Source organism: Python bivittatus, unplaced genomic scaffold (assembly GCF_059951505.1).
Source record: "Python bivittatus isolate LINGU-HERP-01145 unplaced genomic scaffold, Pbiv_v1 ctg000310_np1212, whole genome shotgun sequence".
Classification (NCBI taxonomy): Eukaryota; Metazoa; Chordata; class Lepidosauria; order Squamata; family Pythonidae; genus Python; species Python bivittatus.
Genome location: NW_028277054.1, coordinates 125,722 through 144,514, shown reverse-complemented (window position 1 = coordinate 144,514; position 18,793 = coordinate 125,722). Strand labels below are relative to the sequence as shown.

Below are 18,793 nucleotides of genomic sequence, written 5' to 3'. Positions count from 1 at the left end.
GACACCACGCCGGGCGGAGACACCGTTTATTGCGGGAGGACGCCCGGAAGGCGCGGCTGCCCTGGCCCGCGGTACAGCCGCAAGTGCGCCCGGTTACAGCAGCCCAGACTCACGGCGCGCGCTCCCGAGCGGCAGGCCCTCCTTGGCCGCTCGGCTCGCAAACCTCCGGCCCGGCGGCCTCCTCCGCGGGGAGCGGGATGCAGCACCCGGCGGCCGCTGAGCTGGGGGGAGGCAACACCACCGCCGGTAGCGTAACCCCTCCCGCTGCCAGTCGCTCCGATGGCTGGCGCGCCGGGAGGGGGCCGCCGCCGGCCCGCTCGAGCACCCGTCCCCCAAACGGCCCTCCCTGGAGCGGACGGGCCCCTCTCGCCCACTTCCCGGGCGCAAGTCCCTGCCTGGCACTCATGAAGTTTCACTGCAGGAGGCGGGGGCAGCTGCGAAAGCAAGACCCTGCCTGCCCTCACGGGTCTCCCAGAGTGCGGGGGCAGGAGATTTCACAAACCGAGGTTGCAAAAGCCAGAAAGAACAAGGGTTTCTCCTGGTGAAAAAGTGCGGGCACGTGAGTGCCATGCACCCCTTCTTTGCAGCTCTACCTCTGCTCAAGGTTGGAGGGAGGGAGGGAGAACCTGACCCCAGCCATTCCCCAGGGCCAACGCCAAACCCTGCAAGAGGTGTGTGCTTGCAGGCAGGTCAATGGGCTATAACCTAAGATAGTGGCCTGAGTCTCCAAGAGACAGCCAAAACCACGAGGGTGGGCAGGGGGTGGAGAGAAGCAAACCTTCCTCACCATGGCAGGTGAGGAAAGAGCCTCAAGACACCAGATGCGTGCTCTTTTTAAAAAAAATCTCGGTGTGCTTTTGGTTTGCTCCAGAAAAGTCTAAGAGGAAATGCGGGGGTAGCAAGTTGCACCACCCCACCCAAGAACCTACAGCTGAATTCAGGAGTCTAGGCAAAAGAAATGAAGCTAGGCCAGTGAAGAAGTCTGATGTGAAATCATGATTCCACCTGTACACGGCAGGGTTAGACAAGAAAGGATGCTCCTCAGCCCGTCCAAGAGAACAGAAAATGAAAGAAAAGCTGCAGGAGGTGAAACCCAGTACAGTACTGGAACCCTCCTTGTCAACTGCCAGCTCCAGCATCCCCTAAAAGAAATGTCCGGCACCATTCAGCGGCCCTTCCTGGAACTGATCCAGGATGTGGCAGTTGAAAGCTCAGAAGGGAAAAGAAGAAAGGGGCTGCCTGCCTCTGTCTCTCTTAGGGGCGCTGCTTCCTAGGAGACAGCAGACACTTGCAGAGAAAAACAAAAGGTGCGCCCTGCTCTCTCTTCAAGGCCTTTTATGTGCCCAACTGGGCTTTCTTGTGCCGCAACCAACTGCGCGTTGCTGAGGCTCGTGCTCAGCCCTAAGAGATTTTGGACACCCCACTGGGGAATCAACCAAGAGCTTCACAGAAGCAGATCTGCATCAGCTCAGGAGTGCCGCAGCCCACTCACAAAGGGAGGTGATGGGGAAGATGCGCGCGCGCGCGCACACACACACACACACTTGCACTCATTGGCTTGTCTGGAGACTCCCTCCTAATGGGGTCCCAGACGAGGCTCACACAGTCTTTCTGCCCAGCCTCTTAAAGACACTGACGGTGCCTGTGTGGTCCATCTGAGCACTGGGGGTCTCTGCCGAGCTGGAGCTGCTTACTTTGGAGCTCCCTAAAGTTCTGTTTATGGTGACACGGAACGAAGAGTCAGGCTTGCTCCTGGAACTGGTGACGCTGCTGTCCTGGGCCGCAAGTAGCTTCAACCAGCGCTTGCCCAGTCTCTTGGCCGCGCTGCCTGGTGCGGGGGACGAGGCCTGCATCTCTTCCTTGGCAGGAGCTGCAGGTCCAGCCACGCTGTTGTTCCCCAGTCGCTGGACTGTGGCAGTGGCTGCCACCGCCGCCTGCTTGGGGTCAGAGCTGGTAGCTTTTGCTTTGATCGTCATCCCAACTTTACAGCTCTCTTTGGGCTTGGAGGGGTGGGAGGATCTCTTCAGTACTCCTGCATACTGCAGGACAGAGCTGTCATCGTCGCTGTCGGCTCCTTTGTCCTCCTCCACCTCCTGCATGTCCCCCAGCCGGCTGAATACTCCTGTGGGCTGTTGAGAGACCAGAGCAGAGCTGAGTGGTGCACGTGGCTGGATGATCTTGGATCCCTCTGCTTTAGAGATGAAGCAACATTGCTCAGGCGTACTAAATGAATACAAGTGACCTTGCATTTATACAGAAATCAGGAGAAGTCTGGTAGCACCTTTTCTGACTAATAAATTTTATTTAAAAACATCAGTTTACTTCATCAGATGCAGAGTGGCTACACTGATATAAGATGGGGTGGGGTGTGGCATGGGGAGAAAGGGAGGGGAGGACAGCTTGGTTATGTGGACACAGACTACGTGTGAGAGTTTACAAGTATCGCAATTGAGTGCTTAGAGCTGGCAATGAAGATACTGAAGTGGTGGAGGGCCTCTGCCTGTAGGATCAACCATTGACATGAAAGGAACAAGCAGTCAAGAAATGTGCCACAGACCAGCACTTGGTAGAGCAGCCATGAAGGCCTTGGGAAAGATAGTGAAATGTGTCCCTGCCTACAAAGATCAGAACTGTGCAGGCCGTGGGATTCCCTGTGACACTCTATGGAAGTGAAAGTTGGGCTCTGAAGAAGCACTTGACGCTTTGGACTTTGGCGTTGGAGAAGACTCCTGAGGATACCGCGGACAGCCACGAAAACAAGTGGATCATCGAACAAATCAACCCAGAGTTCTCACTCGAGGTACAAATGACCAGGCTCAAACGATCCTACTTCGGACACATGATCCAAAGACCCGACTCTGTGGAGAAGGCTCTGATCCCGGGAAAGTGGAAGGAAAGAGAAGAGGAGGACGACCAGCAGCCAGGGGGATGGACTCAGTTGTGATAGCGATGAGCGCACCCTTGGAAGAGCAGAAGGACCAGCTTAGGGACAGACCCTCTTGGAGAAAATCTATCCAAGAGGGCAACAATGGCTTGATGGCTCATCATCATCATCATCATCATCATCATCATCATCATCCTCGAGCAAGAGACTGCTGAATTCGCATCGAAAAGTTTCAGGCAATCTCAGAAGGTCTCAACAAACACAATGGGATTGTATTACGTTAGTTACTTGTGACCTGTCTCACCCGTAGCCTGCATCTGCATCACCAGTCTTCCCTTCCCTTCTCACATCACCTCAGTTTAAATCTTACCTCAGTCTAGCCATTCTATGCATCTGAAGTGAGATGCAGCTCATGAAAGCTGACTCCTTCGAATAAAATGTGTCAGTTGAAAAAGATGCTACCGGGCTCCTTTTGATTTTTTGTCACCAGATGCATAAGCTCCCCTCCCAAAACCAATTTATACCAGTGTGACCATAAGATGGCAGCAGTCATGGTACAGCTGTCTTCCTGACACAAGCCATTCCTGCAACCTCCAACCAAAAATAGGTCATGACAAGAGCCCTCCACCATTTACAGCTTGCTCTTTTGCAGCAAGTTCCCACACGAGGAAAGGAACTAAGAAAACAATAGAAAAGCTCAGTGCTCCTACATGAGAAACAAGACCCCCAGGCAAAGGGTCCACTCCTCATAGACTCTCCTCAGAAGGAACCCGCTGTAGCTGGATTCTTCAGGAGAGCACTAGCATAGGGCACAGCCAGGCAGCCCTGCTTAACAGAACTGCCGTCTCCCACACCGTCGCCACCTGACACTTTGGGGAGACAGTCAGTGGAAAATACACACAGGAAAGGGAAGAAAAGAAACTGCAGCCAGTTCAGAAGAGCGTCCCCCTCCCTCTCACCTTGCTTCCTGTAGCTGGGTCTGCACTGGTCTCTGCACCAAGCCGGTCAAACACAGAAGTTCTTTGCAAGCCTGACAGAAAAAAGCACAAACACATATACGTATACGTACAGCATCTGGACTATGAAATGGAAGGGTTTTCCAAAGAAATAACTGAGGTACAGATTTATTTTTTTATTTCCCTGCCTACATGCTGCTCCAAAGGATGTCCTTCTTGTGTTTCCCTTCAAGAAAGTGGAAGCAGCAGCAGAAATCATGTCTCTCCGTAGAATGGAGAGACATCCTTTTATATAAGACTCCCTCAAGGTAACCATGCCTAGTATTATGAACAAGACCAGGAAAAGATCAGTGACCAGAAAAACATTAAGAATTAGACAAAAAGAGTAGTTTTGGTTTGAACAAATGCTCTTAACTGGCCCCCTTTGCTTAATCGGAGATAATGTGTTTATCCTGATCCAAATTTTGTCTTTAAGTGCTGAACTGACATATCCTTAACCCTATGTTCATTTCCGGCTCCCCTTTCTTAATTTTGAAGAAGCAAGCCGCCACCCTTGGTGGTGGTTACACCACCTTTTGCTGCCTGCTGCTGCTCCAGGATCTTCTTGGTTCTCGGAGTTGTTCCTTTGGGCATATGGACAATGTACTTCCCTTCCATCTCAGCTGTAACACGACGCCGTTTCACTGGGACGGTGGAATTCTCAGCCCTAGGAGTGGAAACGGCTGTAGCAGCAGGAAAACATAAGCAAGCAAATTCAGTTCAATGTGTACTCATGTGTTGTATATAAATACCACAAGAAGGAGCTTCCACCACTTCTGCTCAGGAGCCCAAACAAGGACGGCCATCAGGACCAAAAAGCAGAAAACAGAAATTGCTCAGATACTTGAGCAGACTGTTCGTTTTTGGTTCCGAGTCCTCCAGCTGAGCAGCTCAATTCTACCCTCGTGGAAGCCACAGAAGCATAGACCTTAACACTCTAACCGTAAAAGGAAAACACATTCACAGTACAGGGAGTAATGCCTTACATTTTATACAAAAACAATATTTAATGTTTCTTGATTTTTCATTGTTTCCATAAAGTTGTTGATTCTACAGGTTGCAGGCGTTTTTAGCATATGCATTTCCTCCCCTACTCCCTCAAAGCAGGCAAAAACAATAAAAGTATCTCCAACCACCACAGGTTTATCAAGGACAGCTGATGCTTGTGTGATTGTGAACATAAAACCTTTGCCCTTTCTCTGCCCAGCAGGCTGGGACCCTACCATCATTGCTCATTCCTAAAAGTTCCTGGCATCTTAACTAAACAGCCCTGGACCATTTCAACAGTGCGCTTAAGACATGCTGAATATCATACAGTGCGCTGCACAATTTCTAGCCCAATAACACGCCAGTGATGTTCAGCTTTCCTTTGCAGATGGAAGGCTAAGGCTAAGAAAAGCTAAGCCGCTTCTTAAATCCAGCATTCCCAATTCATTTCCTATCCCACTCCTCAGGACCAGGATTGAGCGCTACAGGCACAGGAAAGTGGTATACAACCGCACAATTGCTTAGGGACAGCAATGCTTAAGAACTCCACTTAGAACCAGAGTTGCCAGCAGATAAATGTATTCACCCAAGAATTTTTACAATCACCTGTTTTGGTGTTTTTTCCTGCCATTTTGTTGGATACAGTGATGGAGATTTTGGAGGCACTGGTGTCAGGCCTCCGAACAGGAGTAGAAGGTGGAGAGTCTCGACTCAAACTGTTTGCAATCATCCTGGTGGCAGCTACAGAAAAGCAAACGAGGCGTTCAGGAGAGGGTTTTACCTCACCCTCTGCAATACAGCTACGCCTTCAGCAGCACTGGCACAAGTTTCAACATCTGGACACCACACTGCCCAAGAAAGCAACACAAAATGTCACGGGCACAAAAGAACTAAAACAGGGACAAGAGAGCACAACCGTAAAGAACAGCCACCGTGGAGGTCTGGACTCTGCTGAGGCTCTACTGTCAGCAACACAGGCAACCTGTACTCACCGGTATTAGCATTCCTGCGGAGTTCAGACTGCAAAGCAGTTTGGCTAGAGGCCATTGATTCTGTTGCAGCTTTGCACATTTCCTAGAGGAAAAAACACAATTATGCAATAAGACAGTGATCACAGGTGGATAGGGACAGTGGAGTTGCCTTTCCACAAATGCACTGAAATGTCCACTGAAGCAGAAGAAATGCATCAAACCACTTGATCCTCATCAACAGCCTTGATCCTCATTAACAGAAATGACCTGTAGTTCCTCAAGCATCTGTGAGTTTTAGCCCTTCAGAATTTCTTTGCTCCAGAGCTTGAAGATTAACAAAGGCCATTGGTCTACAGGCAGATGGGCCTGACTCCAGAGGCTCTCCACGTGACTGTTCGGAGTAGTCTCCTTGTACTAGGCCAAGGGTATTTGGCGTCCCCAGGTGCAGTAACATCTGAAATTTTTAAGATCCGCCCAAAACCTCTACATTTATTGCTCTCAGCACCAGAAAGATCAATTTGCCTCACCTTGAAAACCATGACTCAATAAATGCTAGAAGCCTCAACGTTTTAAAGTACATAATAAAACAAGGATGACCAGCAATTCCACAGAACTTACCTGCCGGTATACCACTTTAGCGTGCTTGAGAATGGCAATGATATCGCCAACGATCGTGATACCTAACTCGTTCATGATCTCCTTATTGAGGTCCATCAGCATGTTCTTCTGGATCCTGCAAGGACACAGGCAGCAAGGATAAACCCTACGCACCTCGGTTCCCACCAATCCCTTTTACGGGAAAATTCTTTAACTTAAATGCTTCTTCCTCTCCGAAAAGCAAAGGCAACGCCTGTTGGGACTCTCTCCACTCGACGTCGTGCTGAATTCAAGGTCCACGTACGCTAACGCTGCCGAGCCTTCTCCCAGCCCGGCTCCCCATACCATAAAAGCCAGGCGCCGGATCGCTCCCCAGCAGGGCCGGGAAGACGCCTCCGGAGACCCGCGGCGCGGCAGCCCGGCCGAAGCCGGAGAATCGGGGGAGGGAGGCGGCGCGGAGGGGCTCTCGGCCCTTCTCAAGGAGCGACTCGCCTGTTGTCCACGAACGTGACGGCGTAGTTGACCGCGGGGCCCGGCGGGATCCCGGCTTCCTTGAAGAACTGGATCCACTCGGAGGTGGCTGGGAGACCAACAGCGGCGTTAACCGAGGCGCGAGGCCTCCGGGCGCCCCCCGCTATCGGCCCAGGGGCGCGGGAACGAGGGCGACGGCCTCCGGAGCGCCACTCCGCCGGGAGGAAGGCCGCTGCCGGCGCCCTTTTCCCTCCGGCCCAGCCCCGCGCGAGGAGGGAGGAGAAGGGAAGGGCGGCGGCGGCGGCGCCCCCCCTCGCCCTACCGCCCCGCGCCCCACTCACCCATCGTGACCGACGCCATCACCGCAGCTCCAGGCGGGGCGGCCGGAACGCCTGTGGAGAGCGACACCGCGTGAAGCCGCCGCCCCACGGCCGGCCCGGCCGCCCCCTCGCCGCGCGGCCGCTGGGAGTGGGGGACGGGGCCCATGACCCGGAAAGGACGGGCGCCCCCGCCCGGGCCCGCGAGGAGGGGGGGCCGCGCTCGAACCCCGCGCCCGCCGCGAGCCCCGGAGCCGCTTACCCGCCGCGCCGGCTCGCATAGGCCGCACCGGAAGGCGGCGCACGCATCACTTCCGGCGGCTGCCTGGGCTCTCTAGGCCACCGGCGGCTGCGAGCCGCGCAAGCCACGAGCGCCCCCTGGCAGCCGGCGCTCGCCTCGCCCCAGGCAGAACCTGGCCGGCCGCGAACACAAACACAAACACACACACACACACACACACAGGCAGGCGCGTGAAGAGCGAGCCTTTAATCGCCCAAAGCCGGGCCTGGACACAGGAATAGGAGCGGGGGGGGGGAGTTAGAATCCAGCAGGCGGCTGGGCTGGCTGCACGCCCCCCAGAGCTGAACCCGCGGAAGCAGCCCCGCCCGCTCCCCCGCCCCGGGCCAGCGTCGCATCTCCGTCCCTCCGCAAAGTGCCGAGACGTGGTTCTTCCCCGGGAAGCGCAGGCGTGTGCGGCGGCGCCCCGGACCCCGCCTCCCGGGCCGCGCGAGCGCCCGCGGCCCCCCCGCCGCAGGGCGGGCTCTAGCGCGCGCCGCAGAGCTGCTCCCACTGGCGCGCGGAGTCCAGGTCCCGGCCGTATCTCGAATTCCAGTCCCGCTCAAAGATGCCCTGGAGCTGCTCCCGGACGGTGCGCCGGTCCCTGCCCTGCGCCTGGCTCTGATCCACCACCAGGGCAGAGCCTGCAGTGCGGAGGAAGTAGTCCCCGGACCAGTTGGAGGTTCCTGGGGAGGAGGAGGAGGAGGAGGTGAGGGGGGTCGCCTGCCTCCGGCTCGGCCAGGTGGGGGCCCTCGAAGGCCCCTCCTGCCGCCCTGAAACCACCACCTGGCCTCCCGCCTCCTTCGGGATCCCCCCGCACAGCCCTCGGAGCTGGGACGGCGGGGGTGGGGTGGGGTGGGGTGGGGTGGGGGGAGGCACTTCCTCTGGCCACCTACTCCCTGCCCTGCTCCAAAAAGGAAAGCCTCCTTCAAGGTGAGCTGAGTCCTGCAGACTTCATGGAGGAGGCTGGGCCGTTTTCCTGGCAGAAACACCGAAGAGGAGTTTCACGCCGGCTGCCACTTCCTCCTCCTTCTGACTAAGCCGTGGGCTCCCCAAAAACCCCTCTTCCGCATGCTAACCTGAGCTGTCCCGACTTACTTACCAATGTAAGCCACCTTGTCTGTCACCATGAACTTGCTGTGGTTCACCCTGGCGTAGGGGATCTTGGCTTGCGTCTCATTTGCGGGGACCACGAAGAGCCTCTGGCAGGGGGAAGGGAGTCAAGTCAAATGAGGGCACTTGGAGATGGGTTAGGGAGGGGGCTTGTTGCGGCTGGTGGTGGGGCCGAACCAACATCTCCCAAGGGTGCTGGGGTCCAGGAAGATTTGCCCCCCAAGCCCGGCTCCTCTGCTCAGACACCAGAGCCGCTCCCAGCGGCAAAGCCGCGGGCCACAAGTTGGCCAGAGGAGACGGCTCCTTGGAAGCTCTTCCAGGCACGCGCGGGGCGGGAGAGAGCTAGCCGGCCCCTTATCTCGGGAGGGAGAGGGGCGGGAGAGCAGTGTCTCCCTGGGCCGTGCCAGGAGCGCCATCAGGTCCCCTCACCACTTGCAAGCTGTAGTGGGTGTGGTTGTCCTGCAGGGCAGCCAAGGAGCGCAGGAAGGGGAACATGCTTGGCTTGGAGTGTCTCCAGCAGCCAACCAGGAGGCGGACACGGACTCTCTTCTCGTAGGCCACTTTCCGGAGGTGGTCGTCGATGGCTGGCCAGAACCTGAGAGGAAGAACCGGCGAGGGGCCGGGTCAGAGTCGCCTGCCCTCCACACCTCCCCAAAGGGGGCGCACGGGGCAAACACGGGCGGGCAGAATAGCATTCGGTTACCTTCTAGCCATCCGATTCAACTTAAAAGCCTCTCTAGTTTACCAGCAAGTATTTCTTCAGAAGTACACCCCAGCCAGAATCTGTTCCCTGATCTGAATTCAGCAACGTTTGATCCTGACGACTCTCAGTTGCCAGCACTAGCAAGATCTTAGCCAAAGGAGGGCACAGACTGACTGGAGGAAGGGCTCCAGTGGGGTTGTGGAAAGGCACCCTTTCCCCATGGAAAGCAACTGCTCAGACATGCTGCCTGGAAGGCGATGCTTCCCTCGCAGAAGCGCAATTTAGTTCCCATAGTAAGAGGCCGTCAGCAGATCTCCACGTACGGCAGCTCCGGTATCTGGCCCTCAGGGGAGAGTCTAGAAATGTCCAGAGGTATTTAACAGTCCCGTTGAAACACCCTGCTTGACATGCAGCCCCTCTCCTAGCCTTTGTTTTCTCCCTGCCGTGACGGAGGAGCCTGCCCGGCTTTCCTCTGATGTACCTCCTGGGGTGGGAGAACTCCATGGTGGGCAAGTAACTCATCACAGCGATGTAGACAAACTCCTGGGCCCCTTCAATGACACTCAGCAGGGACTGGAGGTCTTCCGTCCGCCCGGTGGCACACAGGGCTGGGGGAGCACTCTGCAGGCGGCACAAAAGCACCCACCCCAGTGTCACTTTCATTTCAGCAAAGCTTTCAGAGCAATTATCGGTAGGGTGGTTTGCACGCAAACCCTACCCAGAAGGCAGCAGGCATTCAGCCCTACTCAGAGCAGTTAACCTTTGGCCACCCAGGCGTTGTGAGCTGGACCCCCCGCCTCCCTTCTGATGGCCGAATCTGGCTGGGGAGCATGGTCTACACTGGGCAGACCAGTGGGCAGGGCAGGAGAAACTCAGTTGTTTTGCCAAAAGGAGGGTGCTGGCCTTTTTCCATGCCAGGCAGCAAATGAACTGTGGTCAGTGCCCCTGCTTGGGCACGGGCAAAGGCTGGCTGGGGATCCTGGGAAATCTAACCCTAACACACTGGAAGGGCCCTGGTTGGGACAGGGTACTCTCCCTCGCCAAACCTTCTCAGCAGGAATCACCATTTTTGCACCTTGGGGAAGGTGCTTGTAGAATTCTCCCGCTGAGCTTTGATCACCAAGAGCATCACCAGCTGCCTGGAGCAAAGCACTCAACTGTGTCCTACACACAACTGCTCACCGAAAAGTACACGCCAGCCTCCGTCCCATTCAGCTTCAGCTCCAGGGGCGTGTTCTTGTTGTAGGTGGTGGAGTAATTGGCTGGCCAGGGTGATGGGATGGTGGTGTTCGGCAGCCCTAGCGTCCAGTACACCTCAAACATCTTCCCCAAGTCCTGGGCCAGACAGCTGCAGTTGTACACAGCCACGCCAAGCTCCTTCACCTGACACCAGAAAGGAGAATGGGTTCTCCCCTATCCCCACACGGTACGCAAGGAGTTGCAGGCGCATAATTCAACAGGCAACACATCCCAGTTATGCTCTGGAAAAAGGGGGCCCCTTTGGAATGACTCAAAGCCTCAAGAGGCTCTTCTCAGCTTGCAGAAGACTGAGTCATAAAGCAACAATTTTGCCTTAGATGCTTGGGCAAATTAAATTGTTTTTGCCTGATGGTGCCAGGCAGCCTGCCTTCCAGAACTGGTAAAAGGTCTTGAGAAGAGTGATGGAGAAGGCCCACAGAACGACCCTACAGAAGACCACCAGCTGCTCCACCACAGCCCACATCAGGCGCACCAGGCTTCGGACATGGGAAGGCCAGACAGGCTCAGCAAGAGGGTATCACCTGTGTAAGGGCGCGCCAGTCCATATTTGCACTCCCAAGATAAATGTGTAGCTGGTCCACAATCCAGAACTTTGTGTGCAGGACCCCCTGAGTCAGCCTTGGCAAATCAACTTGGCGGATCTGGGCCCCTTGGGTGTTAGAAACAGAGAGACTGTTTTACCTGGGCCTCTCTTGACTGAGTCACAGGTTCAGCACATTCTGTAGACAGGAAAATGGGTTCTCTCCCCTCATCAACTGCCTAGGATAGATTTAGCCCCAGACAGACCCAGAGCCACCAGCAGCAGCGACGGCTCTCTGTTAACTAGCTTTGATCTGCCATGGAGAAAACATTTTAATAAAGCAAGATTCCCATTTCCCTTTCCCTGCAGCCATATGGGGGCAAGGGGCAAATTAGGCAGAGACCCGTGGGATGAGTAGGTCTCCCCCTAACCTGCCAGTGTCCCCAGGTCATTTTCTACCCTGCCCTCTCAGAAGCAGCAGCATCTGAGCCCTGCTCCCACCCCCGTGCCTGATGAAAGGACTGCAAAAAGAACCGGCCACCAAGCCACGGCCTATCCCGGCAAAAGGTGGCCTTGCGTCGGCTAATGTGGGGTTCCTTTTTGGTTTCACAGAAGCCACCCTCCATCCCTTCCCTCCCTTTTGGCCAGGGTTGCTGGCGGGGGGGAGAGCTGTGTGAGTGGGGGTCTGCTTGCCCAGCCCAACTGGTATCCTGCAGTGGTGCCTGGCATGAGGGAGCCAGGAGTCTGCTTCTGCCAAGGGGGCTCCCCAGCAGCTAGACCACCAGGCTCAGTCAAAGCCACCTCAGCCAGCCACTTGTGGCAGGTTCCCCTCCTTCCACCACGGAAAGCATTTCTTCTAGCTGTCCTGACTCTGCCTTCTTCATTTGGAACACCCGGATCTTCTGTCCTGAGAAGAACTAATCACACGCCTCTAACTCGCCTGTATTCTCTGAGCAAGTAAGTCCAGATGTCCTAGCCTCTCCTCGAAGGGCAGGTGTCTTCAGCCTCCCCCCCAGCCATGTCAAGTGCTCCTTTTCTGCACTTCCTCCAGCCCTCCTGGAGGTAGAGACGCTCCCCTTTCACCTCTCGCTCCTAACTCACCACTCTTCTCAAGGACCTGAAGGTCGGCACTGGGCAGCCGGGAGGAAGGGGGGTTGACTGCTATCCGTACCGCAATCCCTCGACTGGGAGCGTGCAGCAGTTCTGCTAGTATTTCTTCCCCCTGGTGGAAAAGCAAGGGTTCAGGAGGCAGCTGAGAACTACTGGGGGATGGGGGGGGGGGTGCAGGAAGGAAACACAGGTGGTCCTCTTCCTTCCCAGGAGGGTCACCCACTGAGAGGGCACGTGATGAGCTTCAAATCCTACCTGGGCAGGGAGTCCTCAGGACTCCTGTTTTGCAGCCCTGGGTTGGTCCCTGATGGCATTTCAGACAAAGCTTGGATCAATAGAGCAATGCAGGCTTTAGGCTTAGCACCACATATCACTTCGTATAGTTTTATTTTAGTGTCTGCTGAACACTGGACTTGATTTCTCAAATGAGAGTCACCCGCAGTAGTTTTCCACCATTTCTTTGGAATTCTATGAAAAGCCTCTTTGCTCTAGCTCCGTAACCAATGTCCAAACAAATTAATGTTCCACTACCCTCAAAGGGAGCGTTGATAGACTGCAAGGCCACACATGGGTAATTAGTTGCTTGTTTGTATGTGGGTTTGGCCAAGGGCCCATGCACTAATCAGTGTCTGCATTTTGGCCCCGTCAGCCACAGACCCTTTCCGGTTTTTCTAGCAGAAAGTGCATTCCACACTCCTAAGGAAAGTCTTGCAGTATCACAATGGCTGATAGATAAAAAATTTATCAGTGGTTAAAGCTAACCAGTGAAACTAATGCTTAGGATAGGTTTCACCAAGCTGGTACCTTCCAGATTTGTTACATGGCATTTGGAAATTCTGGGAGCTGTAAAATAAACCCAGATGAGCCAGTTAAAGAAGGATTCCCCAGGGACAAGACTGGGAAAAACTGTCTAAGTCCTAGCTTCTTACAGCTGAGAGAGGCCATTCTGGGCCAAATACCATGGAATGGTAGGTCACAGAAGCATAGGCTGGGAAGGGACCCTTGTCTTCTAGCCCAACCCCCTGCCCAGGGCAGGAAACCTCAGACCGTCCTAGAGCTTTGCTTGAAAACCTCCATGACTCCGTGAGGTAGGCTATCCCACTCTTTAATAGTTCTCACAGTCAGGAAATTGCTCCTTAATCCAAGTTTGGATCTCCCTCTGTAAAGCTTCTGTGCATTGGTCTTTGTCCCACCCTCATGAACTCTGGTGAATAAATCCATACTCTCTTCCCTGTGGCAGCCCTTCACGTATTGGAAGAATCTCCCCTCAGCCTTCTCTTCTTTAGGCTAAACATCCCTAGTCTCTAAATCTCTAATTAGTTCTATGTGAAATTAAGCCGAGGACCTTCTGCACGAGTCTGTGGACCAGCTCCTGAGTCACAGGATGCAGGGACCTATCCCTTGTGCTTTCCTCTCCAAGCGTGACTCTCACCCTCCTTGGAGATGAACCTGCCTGATCCTAAGCTCCTTCCCTCACCTGGCTGGCTGAAGGATCATGGGTATGGGTATCCTTGTTGCTTAGAGTCCAGTAGAAAGAAGCAATGTCCACTGAGCTTCTTGCATTCCTCAGAAGCCTCTGCCAAGTTTCAAAAGTGGAAGGGCCGACTGTGCTGTTGTCATCGTATGTCAGTCCCTCAGGGATGCTCTCTACCAGCACACTCCTGAGGGAACAATCATAGAGGCCTCACCATCACATTGCAGGCTCATTGAGCCAGGAAGCCCTATAATGTCAAAAAAGTCCCAACCATGCACCAGTCTGAGGAAGCTTACCTGTTAGCCAGCAACAAGGCAATGGGCAGGGTGATGGGTAGAGTCTCCTAGCCTTACCTCTGGGCATTGCCCTACTTTACTCCCTAGAGGAGGAGGAGCCACGGGGTTAGTGGGCTTCTCATATGCAAGCAGAGAGTCTAGGCACTGGAAGCTATACAGATGTGTTTCCTCCAGGAGGAATGTGGTGAGGCAAGACAGTTCTGGCAGAATCCTGATTCCCCTCCCCACGACTCCTGCCACACCCCTTGCCAGGCATCTTATGTGGCCAGATCAAAGTCTGTAGGCCCTCTTTTTCCTGGAAGATCCACCAAGTCTTTGCTTCTCCACAACAGTTTATACAAATGGCTATAGACCCTGCTGAGCTAAATACTCTTCTTCACAATTAAGCAAGGCCAGAGCCTTCATGGAGAAATTCTCCCAAGACCACTTTTCTGATGGAGAAAAAGCACTTATAGCATGCCATGACATTACATTCCAGACATCAGGGAGTCCAAGAAAATCACAAGCAGAGCTGATACCTGCATGGGTCACTGCACGTATTATCCACAAGTGGGACTGATGCCACATTCCCTACTGTGGTCGAACTGCGCAAGGGAAGGAGGAAGGAGTGGACCACCAGGGCCACTACCAGCACTGTGGACAAGATGGCTGTCACCAGGATGCATTGGAAATCCCAAGGCAGGATGGACGTAGATGGGCTGGATAGCTCTCCCGGACGTAAACCTGTGACACTGTGGCAGGACCTTCTTCGGGCAGAGTCATGGAACTGTGAAGAAAGGAAGGAGCTCAGAGCCCAGCCCAGTTCCACATTCCCCTTAAAAACAGAGCAAGACACCAAGTGCTCCACCAACCCCCTTCGCAGCCACAAATATTATTGTGCACTATGTGGGCATGGAGGAAAGGTGGAAATATCCTGGCTGGCTTACAATGCTTTGTTTTCATGATTCTGAGGATTCTTGGGGGGAGATCAGAGCTGTCCAATGCTTGCTGACCAAACCACCAATGTATGGAATTGGTGTGGAACTAGCCCAACCCATTGCTCAAACCCCCTCAGCTCTGGAGAGGGAGACCCAGTTTCCAAGCTGTCCAAAAACACTAGGCTGGAACCAGGTTGCCAGGGCACCTATTCAGAACAACTTGTGGTTGTCAGTATCCAGTGGAGAAGGGAGCAGGTGTGGAGAGCAAGGAAGACGACCTTGATGGAGTTACGTAGGAGCTGTTGCCCAGCAAAGGGGCTGAAGCGTTTTTTAAGCCCAGAACTACAAGATAACATGTGGAAGCAGCACAGGCACTTCCCTGATTCAAGTATGAAAAAGGAGGAGGAGGTCCAGCACAATCAGATTTGCAAAGCTCTGTTATTGTAGCTAGTCTCAGTAAAAGTAGCTTTAGCCTTCCTGTGGAGTTGATTTCCTGGTCTGGTCTGCCTGGTGGGAGGCTGACAGCAGGGCAGGATGAATTCAAGTGGCTTTTTTCCTTTTGTTCCTAGCAGTTCAGGCCCCCCATTTGTAAAACACTTTTAAAGACAGAAAATAAGACAGATGCTGCAGGTTGGGAGAAGCTGATAATGTGCTGAAATGCTTGGGGACCCACCTGGTCTGGAGTCTGGCCGGGCTGCTCAGCCAGGGGTAGTAGCTCTTGAGGGTTCTCTGGTGCCTTGAGCTGCGAGGAAGGAGCATGAAAAGGGAAAAAATATCTCCACCCTCAAGGAAAAGCCACTGGGGCATGAACAGACCCCCACGCCAAGCCACCAGCATGGATGTGGCCACAGGTTCCACAGTGTGGACTTGCCAAATCTGGCCAGCCACAGAACCCCACATGAACCCTCCAAGGGCGCATTCATTTGTTTCTATCAAGCAAACAGAACAGGGCTGTGCGGACTCACATCAGCCCCATTTATTTTAAGGGTATGTGCATGGCCCTCTTTTATTTGCTGGATTAAGGAGAAGGCTTTCCCCCTTGACCGTGCCCCCCTTGCAGATCACCAGGGGGGTGCCTCGGTGTCATTATGCTGTAGGCAAGAGAACCCCCATGGCACAATTCCATCCCCTCCGTGCAGCTGAGAATTTACCTTCTGGTATGCTACCTGGGGCTTCATTCCTCAAATCCTCCAGAGCAGAAAGGAGCTTCAACGAACCTGTGAAGGGCACAGAAAGAAAGAGAGGCGTTGCTCAGGGGCTCTGTGGTAGGCAAGGGTCCTGATGCAAGCCAGGGCCCAGAGGAAAAGTGGTGAGGAAGAGGAGTCATCCTGCTCTGGGACCCACAACAGCCACTGTGTAAGCCAGGGCTGGTCTTCAAGGAATCCAGCCACCGAGTATCTTGATCACGGAAGCAATTTGGGAGGTCAGGCAGGATGAGCTTCCAGGAACATGGGCGCTGCCATGGGTGCCCAGCCAGGCCAGAGAAGAGTCTCACAGACCTTGCAAGGATGGGAGGCTGCTCTGGAAACAGGAAACTCAATCAGGAATTCCACCTTCCTCTGTGGCTCTTTCCTGGTAGAATGCCAGCCTGCCTGGAGGATGGAAACTGGGCGTGTCTGGGGGGCAGAATAGAGAAAGGCAGAGCAGCTGATGGAGATTTAGAGTAGGGCAACATCTAGGGCTGGATTGGGGTTCAGTCCCAACACAGTGGTAAGTGTCCCCCTTTACTCTGGGCAAGGATCAGATCCCTCTGGCCCCAGGGAACTGTAGTGAAGGCAAGGTAAGAGACGGGGCCTGGCCAACACTCTCGGAAGAAGGGCCCAAGACTAAGTGAGGTGGATGGGAAAGCACACAATCACGGGGCAGCAAAGGCAGCGAATCAGGGTTGTCTTTCCCATGCAGCAAAGCAACTGCAGACTGGCTTTCACTTGTCACAGTTCCAAAACGTGGTTACTCCCAGGCTGTACCTTGAGGCTGGGGTTCGGAGAAAGATTAAATGCCAAGAAGCAACGGGAAAGCGCTAATTGTGCCAACCACGTGGCAGCAGAAGTTAATAAAAGACGTGGGCCTCCACAGAGAGAAGCACCTACTGAAATCAAGCCGGCACAATCCCATGCTGGAAATTTCTTTTGCATGTACTGCAATTTTTTTAAAAAACCCAATTTTCCAACCCAAATGGGAAAGTCAATGAAAACAATCTGCCAACAGCTCCTTGCAAGCATCATGCTGGTGCAAAGACCAAACAGGCCAGAGCTTTACTGTACAATCTCAGATGGAAGATTAGAAATGCCCTACAATAAATCAATCAAAGGTTTCCCCAGCACTCGACCCCACAGAGTCCCTTCCCCAGAGCAGGGGGAGGCGGAGAGGGCGGTGGGGCAGGAAGGCAGCTGCACTGCCTGGAAGAGGGGAGGGGCCGTGCTCTCAAAGGGCCACCCGGCAGGCGGCGACGGGACTCCGCTCCCACCCCTGGCAGCCCGAGGTAGCAGCACCACGCTGAGGCATCCGGGCACCGGGGGCCAGAGGGCGAGAGGAGCTCCCTCCTCCGCAGACGCAGCTCAGCCCCGCCTGCCTCACTCCCCCAGGCCAGAATGCCAGCTGCGGTGGCGGCGGCGGCAACAGAAGCAGAAACCGGTTCCAGAGGTGCCCGCCCTTGCCCAAGCGACTCAGAGCCAGGTCACCCGCCCGGGCAAGCCAACGCAAGGCTGCCGCTCCGGAGGGAGGGAAGGGATCGCTTTCCCCCGGTCCGGCTGCCCTCGCTGGGGCTCCGACGGTTGCTTTCAGGCTTCCCAGCCCTCTCCGGCTCGACCCCGCTCTCGCCCGGCCCCGCGCGCGCGTCGCCGGGCTCCTTGGGGGCGTCTCCGGCGCTCCAGCTCCGGCAGAGCCGCAGCCAGGGAAGGGCCGGCAGGGCTGCAGGCAGAGCGCCGGGCCACCCATGGCGGGCAGGACCAAGCCGCCCTCCTCCCCGCGGGCCCGGGCTCAGCGGGAACCCGGCGCCCGTCCCCGGCGCCGTCTCCCCGCGAAGCCGCGGCGGACGCAGGAGGCGGCTGCCCACGCTCCGCGGGACGCGCCGGGCGCGACCCTCCCCAGCTCGCCTCGAGTCCGCCGCGGCGCCGAGCGAGTGGGGTCCGGGCCGCGCCGCCGCCGCCGCCTACCCCGCGCCTACCACGGACAGCTCGGCTTCCCGGCGAGCCCACGGCGCGCGCTCGGCCTCCCTCGCACCCGCCCCGCCCAGAAGCAGCCAAGCCCCGCCCCGCTGGAAGGCTCGTTCCACTCCGCCAGGGAGCGAGGAGTGGCCCCTTGTTTCCCCGGCGCGCCCCGCTGGAATGCCAGTTCCGAAGAAGCAGGTCCCGAGCGACGGCTTCCCTCGGACCAGACGCGGGGCAAAGGCGGTCAAGACCCTGGAACTCTGTCGAGCTCGACTCGACCCCCCCATGCCCTGATGGTACATCCCTCCCGCTTCCTGGGAATCCTGGGAGTTGGAGTGCAGTGCCGCGTCGGGCGAATCTCCCGTGGGGAACGCTGCCCGCCTGCCTGGCACTCTCGCGCCTTGCCCGGAGCGCCGGACGCCCTCTTGCTCCACCCTCCGGTTCTCGTTGGAAAGCGGCGGAAACCCTACCCCTGACCCTAACCCGGCGCCGCCGGTCTGCTCCTATCTCCGAGAACCCGCCAGCTCCGAGCCTGCAAAGATCCGGCGCGACTCCAGAGGGCAGCGCCGCACAGTTAGAGCTCTTTGCCGCCTCCTAGTGGCAGCTCTACCACGGCGCTGCGCAGCTGCGCCTCCTTCCCCACAGGGCGGTGGCGGGGGTGCCGCCGTCCCTGGCTCCCTCCGCTGTTGGCTCCGGTGACACCGAAGGACTCTACCGTCGGCTAGGCGCCCCCTCCAGTCCGTCCGGCGCCA

General features: G+C 55.7%; 2 protein-coding genes across 6 annotated transcripts; both read right to left on the bottom strand.

The window, feature by feature from the left end:
- Positions 1–10: 10 nt before the first annotated feature.
- On the bottom strand, positions 11–7,625 carry CUNH19orf47 (chromosome unknown C19orf47 homolog). Of its 2 annotated transcripts, XM_088139608.1 has the most exons (9): positions 7,485–7,625; positions 7,247–7,297; positions 6,927–7,014; positions 6,456–6,570; positions 5,859–5,940; positions 5,473–5,607; positions 4,413–4,562; positions 3,844–3,914; positions 11–2,129 (listed from the first exon to the last, which is right to left on the bottom strand). In XM_088139608.1, exons 1-9 carry the CDS (start codon positions 7,501–7,503, stop codon positions 1,599–1,601), a joined length of 1,242 nt encoding a protein of 413 aa, XP_087995734.1. In that variant the 5' UTR covers positions 7,504–7,625; the 3' UTR covers positions 11–1,598. The 2 variants fall into 2 exon arrangements, with proteins under 2 accessions (XP_087995734.1, XP_087995733.1); XM_088139607.1 differs by having other exon boundaries at positions 7,247–7,503.
- Positions 7,626–7,985: 360 nt separating this feature from the next.
- Positions 7,986–18,156, bottom strand: PLD3 (phospholipase D family member 3). 4 transcript variants are annotated; one of them, XM_088139600.1, is made up of 13 exons: positions 18,059–18,156; positions 16,392–16,508; positions 16,044–16,109; positions 15,566–15,634; positions 14,494–14,741; positions 13,683–13,866; positions 12,197–12,317; positions 11,097–11,224; positions 10,498–10,698; positions 9,797–9,936; positions 9,042–9,207; positions 8,602–8,701; positions 7,986–8,185 (listed from the first exon to the last, which is right to left on the bottom strand). In XM_088139600.1, the coding sequence occupies exons 3-13, from the start codon at positions 16,068–16,070 to the stop codon at positions 7,986–7,988; spliced, it is 1,584 nt and encodes a 527-aa protein (XP_087995726.1). In that variant the 5' UTR covers positions 16,071–16,109; positions 16,392–16,508; positions 18,059–18,156. The 4 variants fall into 4 exon arrangements, with proteins under 4 accessions (XP_087995726.1, XP_087995729.1, XP_087995730.1 ...); XM_088139603.1 differs by having other exon boundaries at positions 17,988–18,096; XM_088139604.1 differs by lacking the exon at positions 16,392–16,508 and having other exon boundaries at positions 18,059–18,097.
- Between the last annotated feature and the right edge of the window lie 637 nt (positions 18,157–18,793).